The 14,875-nt window shown below is 49.5% G+C and overlaps 1 protein-coding gene across 2 annotated transcripts; it reads right to left on the reverse strand.

Moving 5' to 3' along the window:
• Window positions 1-170: 170 nt before the first annotated feature.
• LOC119393857 (acetylcholinesterase-1) lies at window positions 171-12,969 on the reverse strand. Of its 2 annotated transcripts, XM_037661036.2 has the most exons (4): window positions 12,469-12,969; window positions 9,197-10,282; window positions 8,136-8,563; window positions 173-1,097 (listed from the first exon to the last, which is right to left on the reverse strand). In XM_037661036.2, exons 1-4 carry the CDS (start codon window positions 12,508-12,510, stop codon window positions 926-928), a joined length of 1,728 nt encoding a protein of 575 aa, XP_037516964.1. In that variant the 5' UTR covers window positions 12,511-12,969; the 3' UTR covers window positions 173-925. The 2 variants fall into 2 exon arrangements, with proteins under 2 accessions (XP_037516963.2, XP_037516964.1); XM_037661035.2 differs by lacking the exon at window positions 12,469-12,969 and having other exon boundaries at window positions 171-1,097; window positions 9,197-10,517.
• Between the last annotated feature and the right edge of the window lie 1,906 nt (window positions 12,970-14,875).

Consider the following 14,875-nt stretch of genomic DNA (forward strand, 5'->3'; position numbering starts at 1 on the left):
ACCCTTCGAGAGAGGTCGACGGTTTGACACGACTGGTGTCTTCTTCATGGTGGCTTCTTCCGTTGAGGAACAGCGCTGACCTAAACAGTCAACTGGAAGTAGATCTCGCGTCAATACGTTCACTGGCGAAAACGCATCAGTTTCGCAAATTTCAACAAATAACTTTATTTCACTACGACAAATTGCTTAACGGGCAAGAAGGGCAAAAACAACTTGCAGGAACACCATGTGGACCAGAGCTTTGAACTCGAAAGCCGTGTCCAACGCCTCGAACTAGAGACTCTGTGAAGACGCGTGCCTGTACGCTAGTCTTGAGAGCCGGACGGAGAGCGACTTATCGCAATTCGTTGAGTATAGGCTACACCAGCGCCTTTTAAGGTATTGAAGAGTCCTGCATGGTTTTACTGAGCGCCGTGGAATTCTAAGCACGTACCGTTCCTACTTTCTCCCATTTCTAATAACTGGGGACATTCTCGGTAATGTACTTTCGGCGATGTCATTGACGGTGAACGTTAATTGGCTCACCCACTGAGTTTATGCCAACAACTCCACAGGCGCGTTGCGGTGAGCGTTAGGTTAAATTGCAAGAATGTGATGTATGCCTGCGCGAGTATTGAACCGAGAATAGTTTGTGGCTCGCAACGTATGACGGGGTGAATTGCAGTTTACAGCCCTTATGTATACGTGCCCTCAACAAACCGCTGAGCGCGCCCTAAACGTGTACACGGTGTTGAACTCGCAAACAAGGCTCGGGCTATTAGAGACGTTTCGGGGGCTCGTGGTGCTTTGAACGAGCCGGAACTGCGCAAGCCCCTCGGCACAGGCTCGCTCTGCGTGGGCGGTTCGCTACAAATGTCCAGGAATCGCCCCTCTACACTCGGAAGTTCATTGGTTCTACGAATCACGAGAGTGAGTGTGTCGTCGGTCAACTGGCCACTGCGTTGTCCGGTGTCACCTTGAGGTAGCGTTCCCAAGCGCGACAGTTCTCGGAGTGCGGTTCCCAGCCAACGGTGAAGTTCTTCGGGCTTAAATTAAGCAAGAGGGGCCACTCCGCCGTGAACTTGGGCCAACGGTTACCGCGGATCTTGGGCACTTTCCTGCGTGTATTGAAATTAAAAAAAGAGCTGCATACAGTGTTTTAATGAAGCGATGTTGTGCGCTGTTAAAAAGAGAAAACAGCAAGTAACCCAGTCTGAGCAAGTCGCACAAGATGTCGCGTATCAGGGCGGCTTTTAACCAGGTAACACTTAAGTTGCAGATCAATATGCTACCCACCACAACAGGACTGTTTCTTCATAGCATGGAAAACGGAAAACTGAGAGCGACATACCCCACGAAAAGCATCCACACGTCCGCCATTATAGCTCAGGTAAACGCACACGTGCACACAGCAAGGCCATCAGATTTGATGCAAGTTCCCCCGCAGGATACACACTTCATATGCAAGCTTTGTTTTCAACAACAACGTTTCGCATCGTGAGTACTGCGCACGTCGATCACACATTCTCTATCGCGACTATCTTGAGCAAGTAGTGCGTGACCATCACGTAACATGGCAGACCCCCCTATGAACCAACGGACGTGCGCCCACTGGATTTCCACAAGATTAACCCATATATGCCCAGTGTCGTAGATATAGGATGCCTCTTTGATGCACTCTAACATCGCTATTTCTTTAGCTGATGACTAGCGCCACCTACAGCACATGAAGCAGGCCTCATTCTCAACGTGTGCAAGCCTAGACATTGCTTGCTTTTCATGCTGCCACGTACCGACCGCTTTCTCCGGGCAAACACGTGTTTTGTGTGGAAGACGTTATGGAGAGGAAGAAGTGCACGTGAAATGCCGACCGATTTCTCCGGGAAAATGCGTGATTTTTATGAAAGACGTCATGGAGAGCAAGAAGTGCTATGTCGGGGTGCACGTGAAATGTTTCAAGGCTTACCACACCCGCACATAGCACCCCTAATGCCCAGAGTCCTCTATATATAGGACGGCTTGAAAAACAGTGTTGCGTTTACCTGGCAGTAAATAAAAAACTTGTGCTTTCTTTCGAGGGTAGAAGTACACTTTTTGTGAAAAAGAAATATATTTATTTTGCCATTTTCTTTTTCTGGATTTGGGCATATATGGGTTAATGTGCCCGTTCAAACTCTCATGCAGCCGTGACCACTCTGTCACGGCTGCATGATACTTTCGACGACCACTCTGTCAACTGAAAACGTTTTATCGGCGGACGCGCCACACCCATAAATATTACGAGTGCTGACGTCAGTCTACACGATGAACAAACGGACATGCGCACACTGGCTGGCTTTGAGGTTCGTAAAATCATTGCCTTATGTCGCCGTCACACCTGTGATGTCGCCGTCACACCTGCGATACCACGACCAATCACTTTCAGACAGAGCACTTCCTTGGCGCATATATCCTCCTCGCCCATGCGATGAATCACGCGATGATCAAACACGCGTGCGCTGACTGGTTGACGAGTCTACAAGAGTGCTCTTATGCTCCCTACAGTGCAGTCGCGACCAGTCTATTCAAAGAAAGCGCTTGCGTGGTGCTTATTTCACTCCTGTGTAATTGCCAATTCATGCGCTGATCAAACGGACATGCGGAGATCGGCTTTCCAGAAGATAGCATTGTAACCTTGCGCTAGTTACAACGCATATGGAGCCGCGATCAATCATTTCCATGAAAGCGCTTACTCGATGAATGTGTCACTCCACAATGATTGCGAGGCTGATGTTAATTCACGAAATACTGAAATGGTCGTGCGCACACTGTCTATGAAGCAGATAAACGCATCGTTGTGCCGGTTCCGACCGCGATACCGAAATGACCAATCTATCCACTGAAAGCGCTTAGTATGTATATGTGTCAATCGTCATCCAAACTCAGTGCCGACGTCAAACCACATGATTCAAACAGACAAACGCAGACTGTCTTGCGAGGGGATATGCGTGTAACTTTTTGCCCATCCCAACCAATGCCATCCCAACCGTGATGCCGCAACGACCTATCTGATAGCGCCTGGTGTACACGCATATATCGCTCTTCATCGAAATGCTGCAGCCCTGACGCCGGTCCATCTGATCAAACGGACATGCGCAGACTGTCTTGCGAAGGGAGATGCCTGTAATGCTGTACACGTTCCAATCGTGATGCCACCACGATCAATCTGTCCCCTTTAGCAGCGGTGGCTACAATTGTGTACGCAACTTGTGCATAGTCAGTATACCTTGATTGAGCCTCATTGTGCTGCGTATGACTAAAGCCAATCACTTTGGTGTACTTACTACGATGTTCGACGGATCGTTCGACGCGCCGCGTTCCTAGACCAACGTCAAAAGTGTGATTTTTCGAGTCTTTTCATGAAATGAACACAAGCGAAGACTAATTGCCCACAGGTTTTAACAATTTAATTGCACACACGTTCTACCATTTCATTCTTCATACGTAAGAATGAAACATGATTGACTGCAGAATAATTAAATATTTAACTACATGATAATTACGAGTAATTACTGAAACTCACGCAAAACAACACGTTCCTTCATTTTATTTCTTGGAAAGTAATATTGAGTGCCTTGGAATGATGCTATGCGAATTTGACACATTTTCAGACAGCGCATCGTAATTCGCGCCAGAAGGGGCTATTCATTTGACCAACGTAATTTAAAGTGCTAGACTCTCCACTGCTCTGGCGCCTAGTGCACCACGGGCCACTTGAAAGTTAGCTGATTCGTTACGCCTTGGCCTGAGGCATAGCACAGTGGCGCATATATTATTGTTCTGATTAATGCGCTTCCCTTCGTCAAGCACGTCCAAAACTACATTATGCCATTCCACCTAGCCCAGGAAGCAGCGCTCCTGACAAAAAAAAAACAAAAAAAATAAGCACGGATAAATCACTGGGTTTTGTAAAAGTTCCTTACAAAGTGCTACAGGGCGGTGTGTGTAGACATGGCTGCAAAGGAAACAATGTTTGGAGTATGTGCTCTAAGTACAAGGGGATTGGAAATTCTTGTTTCTACAGCTCGAGCGATGCGCGCGACTTCGCTGGAAGTTGGATTGCGATTCGGCCAGGTCGCACATATCTGTTGTCTGCGTCTCCTTTATTATTGTTTTTATTGGTCACCGTTTACGCTAGGGAATCGTAATAAAAAGCGAATTGCGTTGCTGGTGCGCGCCCGCAAAATGTGCTAACCTGCGCGTTCAGACACCGACTGCCTCCGGCTACGCGGCCGTTCTGTATCATACGTACGTACAGGTCGAGCACGGTGTCGTCGTTCTGCGTGCAGCAACTGGCGAGCGTTTGAAATCATGGGCTAATTTAACAGCCTTCGCGTGATAGCAATCGTGCCTATAGGCCATATACCGGCACATTATAGATATACTGCTCAATGATGCTTGCACAGAAAGCTTGCTGTGCGCTCGGAGGACATACGTATAAGGCGATTGAGAAACACAACCGGGAATGAGGCACGTGTGCACACACTGCGTGCAAAGACTATCAGTGCAGCCGACCGCGCAATGCGCATGCGCACAACAAAAACTGCCGGCACGCACCTTGCTTACAACACCCCAAAGTATGCTCAGGCTCCTTCTGCGTTAAAAAAAAAAAAAAAAAAAAGGAAGTTCTATGGTAGAACACGTGACTGCCACGCAGAATGTCTGGGTTCCATTCCTGATCGGGCCCATGATTTTTATTATTTGTATCCATCCCGATTTTCCGCGCACGGACAACGACGCCGCCATTGGAATTTCTGCGACGTGGTCTTTTTAACGCTATCACATTAATATTCATAGCCAACTGTACCGTATATAACTTCTCATAATTAACCTCTCCATAGTCCCACGCTCGCGCTGGCCTGGTGCTATTCGGACGTACCAAGTAGCCTACATGCGTAATAAAACGTAATATTCGTAAACCTTCTTTCTCACATTATTGTTCTCCATATGCACGCACGCACACACAGACACACACACGTGCACACATAACCCCCGCCCCCGCCCACACACACAGACGCACACACACAATGAGGCGGAGAAAAATGTTGCCCACACTTTCAATGATTGCTGAATTGCTGAACGCTTACAGCCCGGCCTTCAGATTCTCTGGGCAGTTCTCGTCTTCAATTTTTTCTCTCTCCTTGTTTTGCCTGTCTGTTGACGGTGCCGCAAAAGCGCGTTGCCCGAAACAGCGGGACGTCCTTTCGAACTGATTACGAAACGGTTGGACGCGCGTTGTTACAGCTATATAGCGAGCGCACATGATTGTCTTTTCTTTTTCCCCGTCCGCTGCGATGACAGACAGTGGATGAGGTTTGATAAGCGCGAGCGGGCGAGCACTCCTCGTTTGTATGCAAAGCGACCGGATCGAGCACTTCCTCATTCCACTGCAGCCTTGACAGCTACTGAATATTCAACTATCCAAAACGACGTTTGCTACGCTCAATATAAGAGGCGTGTTCGAGCACCGCGAAATGTGTCCATCAACGCCCGTACGCCGAAGTCAAGCTGTGCGTTACGCAAGAAACCAACAAAGACAGACACTCGTAAACCGAAATACAGTCATCCTTTGTCGGTTGTGTTAGCAATGGTGTCAAGTTTATCAAACCTTAACATATCCATTAACCTATAGAGTTCTGAAACAGAGGAGTGAAACGGAGGTTGGACATATAGCGCCAAAGTATAGAACTTGAACACCGGGGACCGTGTTCACAAAAGCGTCTTACGGCAAAACTTTTCGTAAGAGAATATTTCAGCCAATCACTATGCGGGAAATGTCATTAGTGATGCCGGCTGACCTTTGGGGAAAACGCACTTACGAAAGAGAAGTTTTCTTAATTCGGCCCCACAGGAGCAAGAGGGTGAACGAAGTACCGCTGTTCAACTAATTTATCCCTTTCGAAACGGATGCTTTTTGTGTTTTTGTAGTTTTGTTGTATGCTCGTGCGTGTGTTTGTGTGTGTGCGTGTGTTCACATATAGATAAATAATGTAGATATTTTGGGGAGTTTCAAACCCCCCCTCTCCCGAAAATTTGATAGGGGAGTGGTTGGGGGTGGAGGGTGAGGAAAGGGGCTTGAACGACCCCCAAACTATCACGTGCGGAGACTTGCGAATGAAAAGAATGAAACCAATATGCGCGGAATGGTCTTCAACACTAACACCTCGAGCAAGCACACGCCTTTTCGCAGCGTAAACTTTCGTTACAACGTCCAACGTGACACTTACATAGCACGCATGCAGAACGACTGTTCGTACGTAAGCAGGTCGTACGAAACGGGTAAAGAGAAAGCAACCTCCGCCTTGGACGCCAGGAACCCGCAGAGAGAGCCGAACCTACGCCACCAAAAACGCTCACGGACGGCTGCTGCTAGCACTTTCGCCTGGTCGGCTGCGGGGCTAACCTCTTTAGCCGCGGAGACACGCGAAGCACCTGGCGAGCCGAGCGCTAATTCTAAATCCGGATCCTCCTGCAAAGGGAATTCTTCGCTAGACCAGTCTTCTTCCTCGCGAAGCGCAAGTGTTTTTCCTCTTCATTCCAAGGCGATTTTTATTCGCTTTCTTGCTCACGGGACGTGACCATCATAACATCGCGTAGGAAGGTTCTCCCACGCTGCCATATCTGCTTGAACCTTTAATGGCTTCCCACTCACGTTTTGTTCAAGCAATGTTCGAGCGACGATCAAAATAAAGAGAATGCCAGAACTTGACAAGCGGAGGAAGGTCGCTATTAAAGCGTCGCCTCGCGGCATAGCCGATAATTATCGCGCGACGTAGCGTGCGTTGCATTGCGCCGATTGAAGGAGCAACGTAAACATGCTCTCGGAATGACCGTTTGGCCGACCGCGCGTCCTTCAGCGCCCGGCGATGGCGTTTAATGTATTCCTTTTCCAGCAGCCGAGGCTTTTCAGCTTTAAGTGGCGAGTGCTTGGGGTGGGTGCCCAGCGGGAGAGAAGCGGCAACACGCTCTTCCATGGGGCGCGGCTGGCGCTGAGCGTCGAAGCGAAGACGAAGAGGCCTGCTTCTCTTCAAGGTTGCCAAGCCCTCCTTTTTTTGGGGGGGAGCCTGTCGGCTGATATTTGTTTCTCCCGTGTCTCCTTTCTGCATCTCGGCGCGTGCTGGTGCATTCGTGCACGCATAACTAATATGCTCCGAATAGTGGAAGCGAAAACGGTGGTGGCCGCAGCATGTTACAAATCACGCACGACGCGCTTGGCCTAGAATTCCGCGCGAAATTTGCATTCGCGCCCGTTTCGATAGCCTGGAGGTCGAGAAGTGCGTTTCGTGAGACTTTATTTTTGTTTGTTTTTCTTGCCCGCGGCGACATATTCTCGACACGGAGAACGTGCACCGCGGTCTCCCTGTGAGTTATGCTCCAGAAATCACGAAATACACGATAGAGGAATACGTTCTCGAGTACATAAATGTATATTGCCATTTCGTAACTGCAACGCATTGCGCAATAGGCTGCGACGGACAAGAACATTTCAGCGCGACAGCTTGCTCGAAATTAAATTTTATATATATTTTTCATATCTCCGGACCAACCCTGGGCTGTCCAGCAGTACCGAGAAACGGCTGAAGGGATTGGCATTTCGGTCCCGACGTTGGCACGGCCCGCTGCGCGCTGAGACGCGTTCTGTAGGACTTGAATAAAGTTTTTCCTCCATCCATTTGAACCATATAACCCGTATAACCCTGGCTCACTGGGCACTCCTACTTAAACGCACCTATTAATGCCTTACACTCCTCCCCCCCTGCCACCCACACACACAGCAGCCCCAGAAAAAAAAATCTTAGCGTATTATTTTTGTTGCGCCGAGTTTGATACCTCGATATTGTAGTTCAAGCAGGACAGCTAATAGTCCACATATGGTATTCGATACTGTGTAGTTGGAGGTTTTCTTCGTATGACTTCTTCCACGTTGTCGAGATTGTTGTAATCTACTAGTCCACATAACACACATTTTCTGACAGGAAGTCCCCCTTCAGCCAGGAGCTCTGGGACCTGCTTCTGTGCACTTATGTAAGCATGTGTGTTGCATACGAAAATAAACGCACTTAAACTGAATTAATATCTTTTTTGCGCCGAGACTGGTCGGTGACGGTTTCACTCACCCCTTCCTGGCAAACGTGGACCATATCTGGATGAGCTTGGAGCTGAACTCGAGTTCCTCCATGGTCGACATGTGCATGTCTCGGAACAACGTGCCGAACACGAAGAAGAACTCGTCGAAGTGGGCGACGCCCAGCCAGTCACCCCACCAGCTGTACGAGGGCCGGTGGTCGAAGTAGTACATGTACACCGTCCGGTTCCTCGCCGCCAGGTTCTCGGCGAAGTAGTTGACTGGACACTGGAACAGGAAGTCTCCGATGGCGTCGCCAGCGGCTGCCAGCGCTCCGCGGCCGTCTTCCGGTCTGACGTTGCGCAGGTAGTGTGACGTCACTTCGCGCGGACTCTCGCCCAGCACGTGGTGAAAGAGCAGGATGAGGTAAAAGCCCACTTCGTCGCGGGTCAGGAGCCTCGGATCCTCTTGGCGCAGAACCTTGAGTACAAGACGGAAGAAACAAGGGACCCTAAATGGCACCGAACGACAACAGCGTGACAGGAAGGCGTCGTTAAAAGCAGCCTTAAGAAACGAAGACGCAAGGGAGAAGAATGCGTACTCGTGAAAAACAACAATGCATAATGTGGTGCGGAAGAGGTGCACCGAAAAAAAAAACGATAAATTAATGCACATTCAACGTATAGTAAGAAAATATGTGAATCGAAGCTCACGCTAAGTGATTAGCAAACGCTACACAAATAAGCGCTGAGCGTTTTGGTCAAACTATATTCTAGGCAAGATGGCAAGACACAAACCACGCCACCTACGCAATGGCGCGTTACAGTGTTTCCATGATCGGTTGGTTTGCTATTACACTGTCTACTTGGTTAAATCCCATCATAGAATTTTGCTATGTCCACCATGATTGGCTGAATTTATTCAAGAAGAAAGTGACCGAGCACGCCTGCTTTTACGAAGGCAATAAAAAAAGAAGCTGAAAGTATGAATAGGAAGAAAACAGGGAAAAGAAAAAGTTGATGGATCACACAGGATAAAATAAAGCCATTGAATAGAATACGACAGTAGGAACAGAAAGATATGAAAACAAAAATCGGGCGTTATCGATCTGACCTTGACCATGAAATAGTTGACAAACGGGCTGCCCTCGTTCCTGTTGGTTCCGATGATGACGTCAACGTCCGCAATCTGGCCACGCTCGATAAGCGCTCGGGGATCGTCCGGCAGGAAGTCGTCTCCGTAGGAGGGGAAGTAGCTGGCCGGGTTCAACACGTTCAGCTCCCTGTTGGCCGCCATCAGGGCCGAAGCGTTGGCCCATCGCAGACACTCGAGCACGTGGTGCCGGTGGCCAGACAGTGTCACGTTCTCGTCGGCGCAGCCCACGGCCTCTGCGAGCTGCTGGACCCGCTCGACGCCCGCCTTGAGACTCGCCGGCTGCAGGAGGTACGGGCTGCCGCTCTGCAGGATGGCTCGCTTGAAGAGACCGCGACTGAGCGGCGATAGCATGTGGAAGCCGACCGACATGGCGCCGGCGCTCTGACCCATGAGGGTCACCGACTCCGGACGACCGCCGAAGTGGACGATGTTGTCGCGGACCCACCTGAGCGCCGCCAGCTGGTCCAGGAGGCCCATGTTCCCCGGCGCATCGGGGTGGCCCGCACTCAGAAAGCCGAAGACGCCGAGGCGGTAGTTGGGAACCACGACCACGACGTCGCCCAGGGCTGCCAGCTGCGTCCCGTCGTAGAAGAAGTAGCTGTTGCCTCCGGTGTCGAAACCCCCGCCGTGGAAGAACACGATGACGCTCTTGGCGCCGCAGTTCTCGATGGTGTTGCAGTGCAACGCCGGGGTCCATACGTTTAGGTAGAGGCAATCCTCGGTGCTGTTGGAGGCGTCGATGGTGATCTTCTTGGTGACGAACGTGTCGTACTGCAGGCAGGGAAACGGCATCTGGGCCGCGTTGTAGATGCCTTCCCACTGCTTCGCCGGCATCGGCTTGCGGAAGCGGAGTTCCCGTAGCGGCGGTTCGGCGAACGGAATGCCCAGGAAGGTGTCGATGGGCTTGTTGAAGAACACGTTTGTTCGGCCCATCACGTACCCCGATCTGGTGAACACCACTGGGTCGTCCTTGGGGCGAATTCCCTGGACGCCGTAGGGGACGGACAGCACTGCCCCGAGGAGAATAGCCGAGATCGCATTCCTCTGTACGCGGAAGGAAGAAAGCGAAAAAACGTAAAGCAGACCGGACTTAGTAGCGGGAAGCGTTCCTGCTGTGCACGACACGCATATGTGCGCACCGCAGGCGGAAGAAAGTAATAAAAATAGTCTCGCGGAGGTAGAGAGGAGGACGAGTCGCACGCGCTGCTGTCGCGTCCACCTCTTCTTCATTTCTTGGTACGCAATTTGAGGAAGCTAGTATACACGCGAGATGGGGCTGCCGTCCTTGTCTGTTCTCGTGTGTTACAACGTTGCTTCTCTTATTTCTGGTGAGGTCTGGAAGGAAGCACAGAGTGCCGTCTGTGATAAACAGTTTATGAAGTCAGAGCCCGTTCTAGCTCACAGGAAAGGACACGGACATTCAGTTTTCGCGCACTCCGCCGAGTTAGAAGTAAACGGCGGGCCCCAGAATGCGAAATTACTTTCGAAGCAACGTAGCTTTATGCGGTGCAAGTGTTTTGTAAGTTTACTGGCAAAATTTTAGTGATAGCGAAACACATTAAAGTACACCGCTTTCCTGAAAACATTCAAAACAAGTGAATCAATGGAAACGTTTCATGCGTGGGTTGTAATGAATGAATCCTTCGCGCGCATTGCTGGTTCAAGCGAAATTCATATCTTTAACGAAGCCTGATAAGCATCATTACGACTTCAAGCAAGAAATGACGCGCAACGGCATTTCACGTCCGAAACTGGTCAGCTTGACGTATTCATAACGTGTCAAAACTGACTGGTGTGAAAGCGGGAACAGAAATATAAAATGTTATTTTAAAAGCAATGGTATAAGCTGAATTCACGTAATTTATGTTTCAAACAGCAAATGGCGCCTATCTTATCTCAAGCCGAGGCTTGGTATCAGAAGAAAGACGCCAAAAGTTGGGTGTGATTCTTGGACTAGCTCTGCTCAAGCCACTTTTGGCGACAGATTTGAAGACTAGCCGGTGGTTTGTCTACAAAGACAGATCTTATTAGATTAAATGCATGACAACAATTTACCTGAAAACTTGATATACGGGAACTCTGCAAAATGTAGCTCGCTGTGACACAAATCGTTTCATTGTTACGCTATTCACTTTTTGCCGTAAGCCACGAGCGTCAGCCCTGCTAATCTAGCTGAATTCTACCCCCCTTCCCCCACTTTCTTCTTTTTTTTTTTTTGAGCGCCACAGAACTGCGGATTAACTGCGTCAGTTCTTGCAGGACATTCACCGTCATAGTATTGTATGTGGCTGTGCGTTTATCCGGGACCTCTCGAATACCCACGCGTGCATTCACGTGGGACGCATCGCCTATGCCTGTAACCTTGCGGAAAAGGCCGCATCGTAAATCACCCCAATACATCAGATGTGAACCTGCATTCTTTTTGGTGGGCACCTGTACGCCGACGTAGAAGGGCATTTTGGTGAAAACAAACATTTCGGACATCTCTACAACGTTTTACTTTCTTGTATACGCAGAATAATCGAACTATACTACCTTTACGTTTGAAGCCGTATACAGCGATAAGGTTGTTTGTAGCGCACATAGCAAATGAGTATCATTTTATAGTTAATAAGTGGGTAGAAAGAAGTTTACAGTCGGAAAGAATTGATGAGCGAATGAAGTGATTGCTGTCCGAAATGTGCAGTTTACTGCCTGTTTCTAACGTAGTCACCGCGAGTGTGAAGCTATGTACAGCTTTGAAGAAACACGATCTTGTGTCATTGAACTGGTCAAAACAATAGCAAGCGCATTGTACGCGCACGTCGGTCGAGTAATTTGGCAATACTCAGCCAACTCCCTCAAGAATTTAATTGCACGTACAGGTTGAGTTCGAACAGACAAAGCGAAATTGCGTTTCGTTAGACGAGGCATGAGTGCCTATACCACTGTTAGCAGTATCTAAAACATGAATGTTATGATGTTCCGAAAGAAAAAAAAAAGATAGGGTACAAATTGAAAACAGCTACATCCATTACAGCGCACAAAACAAACGTCCTAAGAGGCAGGACGTACCGACAGAAGAAGTATGTCACACGCAACTATGACGTAGGTATTGAGCACCTACGTCTCCATTACACACTTAGTGCGCAAGAGGGAGACAACTCCATGTTACATGTACAGAAAGTTACCAGCGTTGCCAATATTTATAGCGAAGTGTCTCAAATTCATCTATGAAAGAAGAAACTCACTCGAAGCACTGCCATTGTCATCCTCACTTTCGATGCGTGCATCCAATGTTGTCTATCACCGTCTCCGGAAAGCCTGAAAATCAGTCTCTTCTCATCCCCGCACTTCCTCCGGAAACTTTCGCACAATAATTTCACGCCGCTGCTCAACAGCACACACCGGTGACCAGAACGGAGATTAGTACTAAGGTACGCACAGCGCCGCAATTTTCGTGGGATGAACGGTATGGATGAGTATTGGATGACACCGCTCAGCGTCGAGATGTTGTAGTCTAGTTCCACTGTCCAACACTGAGATCACCGATGATGTTGCCGATGTTCTTCGTTGCCACTGAAGTACCGTACCCCGGCGAATGTAGTCTCCACGGTTAACGATGACACCAGGGTGCGGACGCCGGACGAAAAGCCGAACGAGAGAGATGATCGTGGCATCAATAGTCGGAGGTCGAAAAGGGGTGGGCCGCTTAACACACACAAAACTCATGCGCGCACACGGAGATGAAGTTTTTCGGACGTGTGTGGGACAAACCGGCGAGGATAATATCCGAGTGCCGGAATCGCAGGAAGCCCGCGCGCGTGTGTGCGTTTCGGTCGCCGCGGCCAGGGAGAGTGGAGAAAGGCCGCCGCCTGCCCGCCAGCCATGCGAGTTAGGGGGCGGGGGGGGGGGGGGGGCGAGACCCGCCCGAGGGGGGGGCCCCTCCGCACGCTGCCAGCACACCGTCTCTCCCCTCTGCAAGAGAGGACGCGCGTACGCTTGCTGGAAGGGTGCTGCTGAGCCAGCCGGCGTGTGTGTAGGTACGTAGTACGTACGTATGTGCGTAGTAGACATCGTGCTGTGAAAGCGAACGAGACCAGCAGCAGGAAGCTTGAGCCGAGGTGTGCTCTGCACCCCCCCCCCCCTCCCGCTTTCGGCGGGACATCCTGTCCGCATATACGCTAGCCCCCGTGCAATCACGGTTAGCGGGTCACTGTCTTCTCGCTCAAGCTACCTCCGTTATATCGCGATGCGGTATATGTGCTGTGTTCTGTGGCATGCGGCGGCGTTCCGATGCGCCAGTGCGTAAGCGCGATTCGTCACGCCCTGACGCGTGGAATCCGTGGTCCGTGCTGTGCGATAACCTTGCTGGTGTATGTGGCCCGGAGAAGAGCTTTTATAATGCGCTATGGAAGATGCGCCTCGGCACATGCGTGCGCGCGTCGATGTCCCTCGTGCATTGTGTTTCGCTGCGTGGGGTGGCGCTCATCCTTTTGTCCTTAACTCACTCACTCACTCGCGCGCCCGTTTGCGTTGTCATCTTGGGAAGCGGTTACGCAAACAGATGATCGCAATGGCGGTGTTGCGAAACCGCGGAGGGACGCCCAACTGATGGTCTGCCTTTGCTCCCCTGTTACGGCGACCAACGGAGATAGTGGGTGTGCCGTGCGACTGATCCCTCCGTTCTGGTGGGTCCTGTACGCTTGTCTTTGCCAAGTTCGAGTTGTACCGCGTTTGCTGGCTGGCGAAATATTTTTTCCTTTATAATTGAGGCGGAGGGTGGGACGGGACAGGGTTTAATCCCTCTTCTCCCCGCTCCGCCCGAACGAAACTAACCTTAAATAAAGTTTATTCTTTCATTCATTCTAACTGAGGAGGCAAATCTACTCTAACTCGCTAACTGAGACAAATCTACCTCGCGGTACGCGACGATTAAGCTGCGGAATAGTTTGTCGTGTACCCTGACTATTCCATTCATGCAATTTCGAGAACTCTCTAAAAATGATTCATTAAACACTTCGTTTATTGCCCTATAAATTCAATTATAATTCTACTCATGAACTTTTCGTGCATAACTTCGCATCAGATTTGTACGTGATGTTTCTCGTGGCTAAATTTAATGCAGCTTGCGTAAACGGCCCCTTTAAAAAGTACAATTTTAGACTATGCGTTTTAAGGTACCGAAAATACTCTACGTAACACCAAGTTTAAATTTAGTGGAAATGTGAGAATCGAGTCAGAAATAATGTGTGACGAAACCAGCGTTTCTGGCTTTACCTAGCTAGCATAGTTTGCAAATAATGACCGGAGCCTACCTTTTTTTACACTTTCATGCGCTTATGCGATGTTTATAGAAGGTCTCCACGGTGTCATCGATGAACTAACATAGTCACCATGATAATACTCGGTATAAATAAGGGGTCGGTTACGACTGATGCCTGGGCTTGGAGTTTGTACTGTCGTGAGAGTCTGTAATGTTATTGGCTACTGTCGTTGTTCATCCTCATACTTGGACGAGATACGTTGTCGTTCTTTGCAATAAACTATTACCAGATGTATTCTCACAACTAAAAATATCATGATTTTTTTTCTTGTATGTTCACAACTTATGCCTCGCATGCTAATCTATGCAACGGCTACCGCCAGTACTTTCTC

This window comes from Rhipicephalus sanguineus, chromosome 5 (genome assembly GCF_013339695.2).
Source record: "Rhipicephalus sanguineus isolate Rsan-2018 chromosome 5, BIME_Rsan_1.4, whole genome shotgun sequence".
Taxonomy (NCBI): Eukaryota; Metazoa; Arthropoda; class Arachnida; order Ixodida; family Ixodidae; genus Rhipicephalus; species Rhipicephalus sanguineus.

What these genes read in the sequence shown, in the direction of transcription:
- LOC119393857 (XM_037661035.2), bottom strand. Translation starts at nt 10,468, where the DNA reads ATGAAGAAGAGGTGGACGCGACAGCAGCGCGTGCGACTCGTCCTCCTC. An exon ending in TCAACTATTTCATGGTCAAG is followed by an intron (nt 8,564 to 9,196) that starts GTCAGATCGATA and finishes CTTGTACTCAAG; the next exon opens with GTTCTGCGCCAAGAGGATCC. An exon ending in TCCACGTTTGCCAGGAAGGG is followed by an intron (nt 1,098 to 8,135) that starts GTGAGTGAAACC and finishes CAATACACGCAG; the next exon opens with GAAAGTGCCCAAGATCCGCG.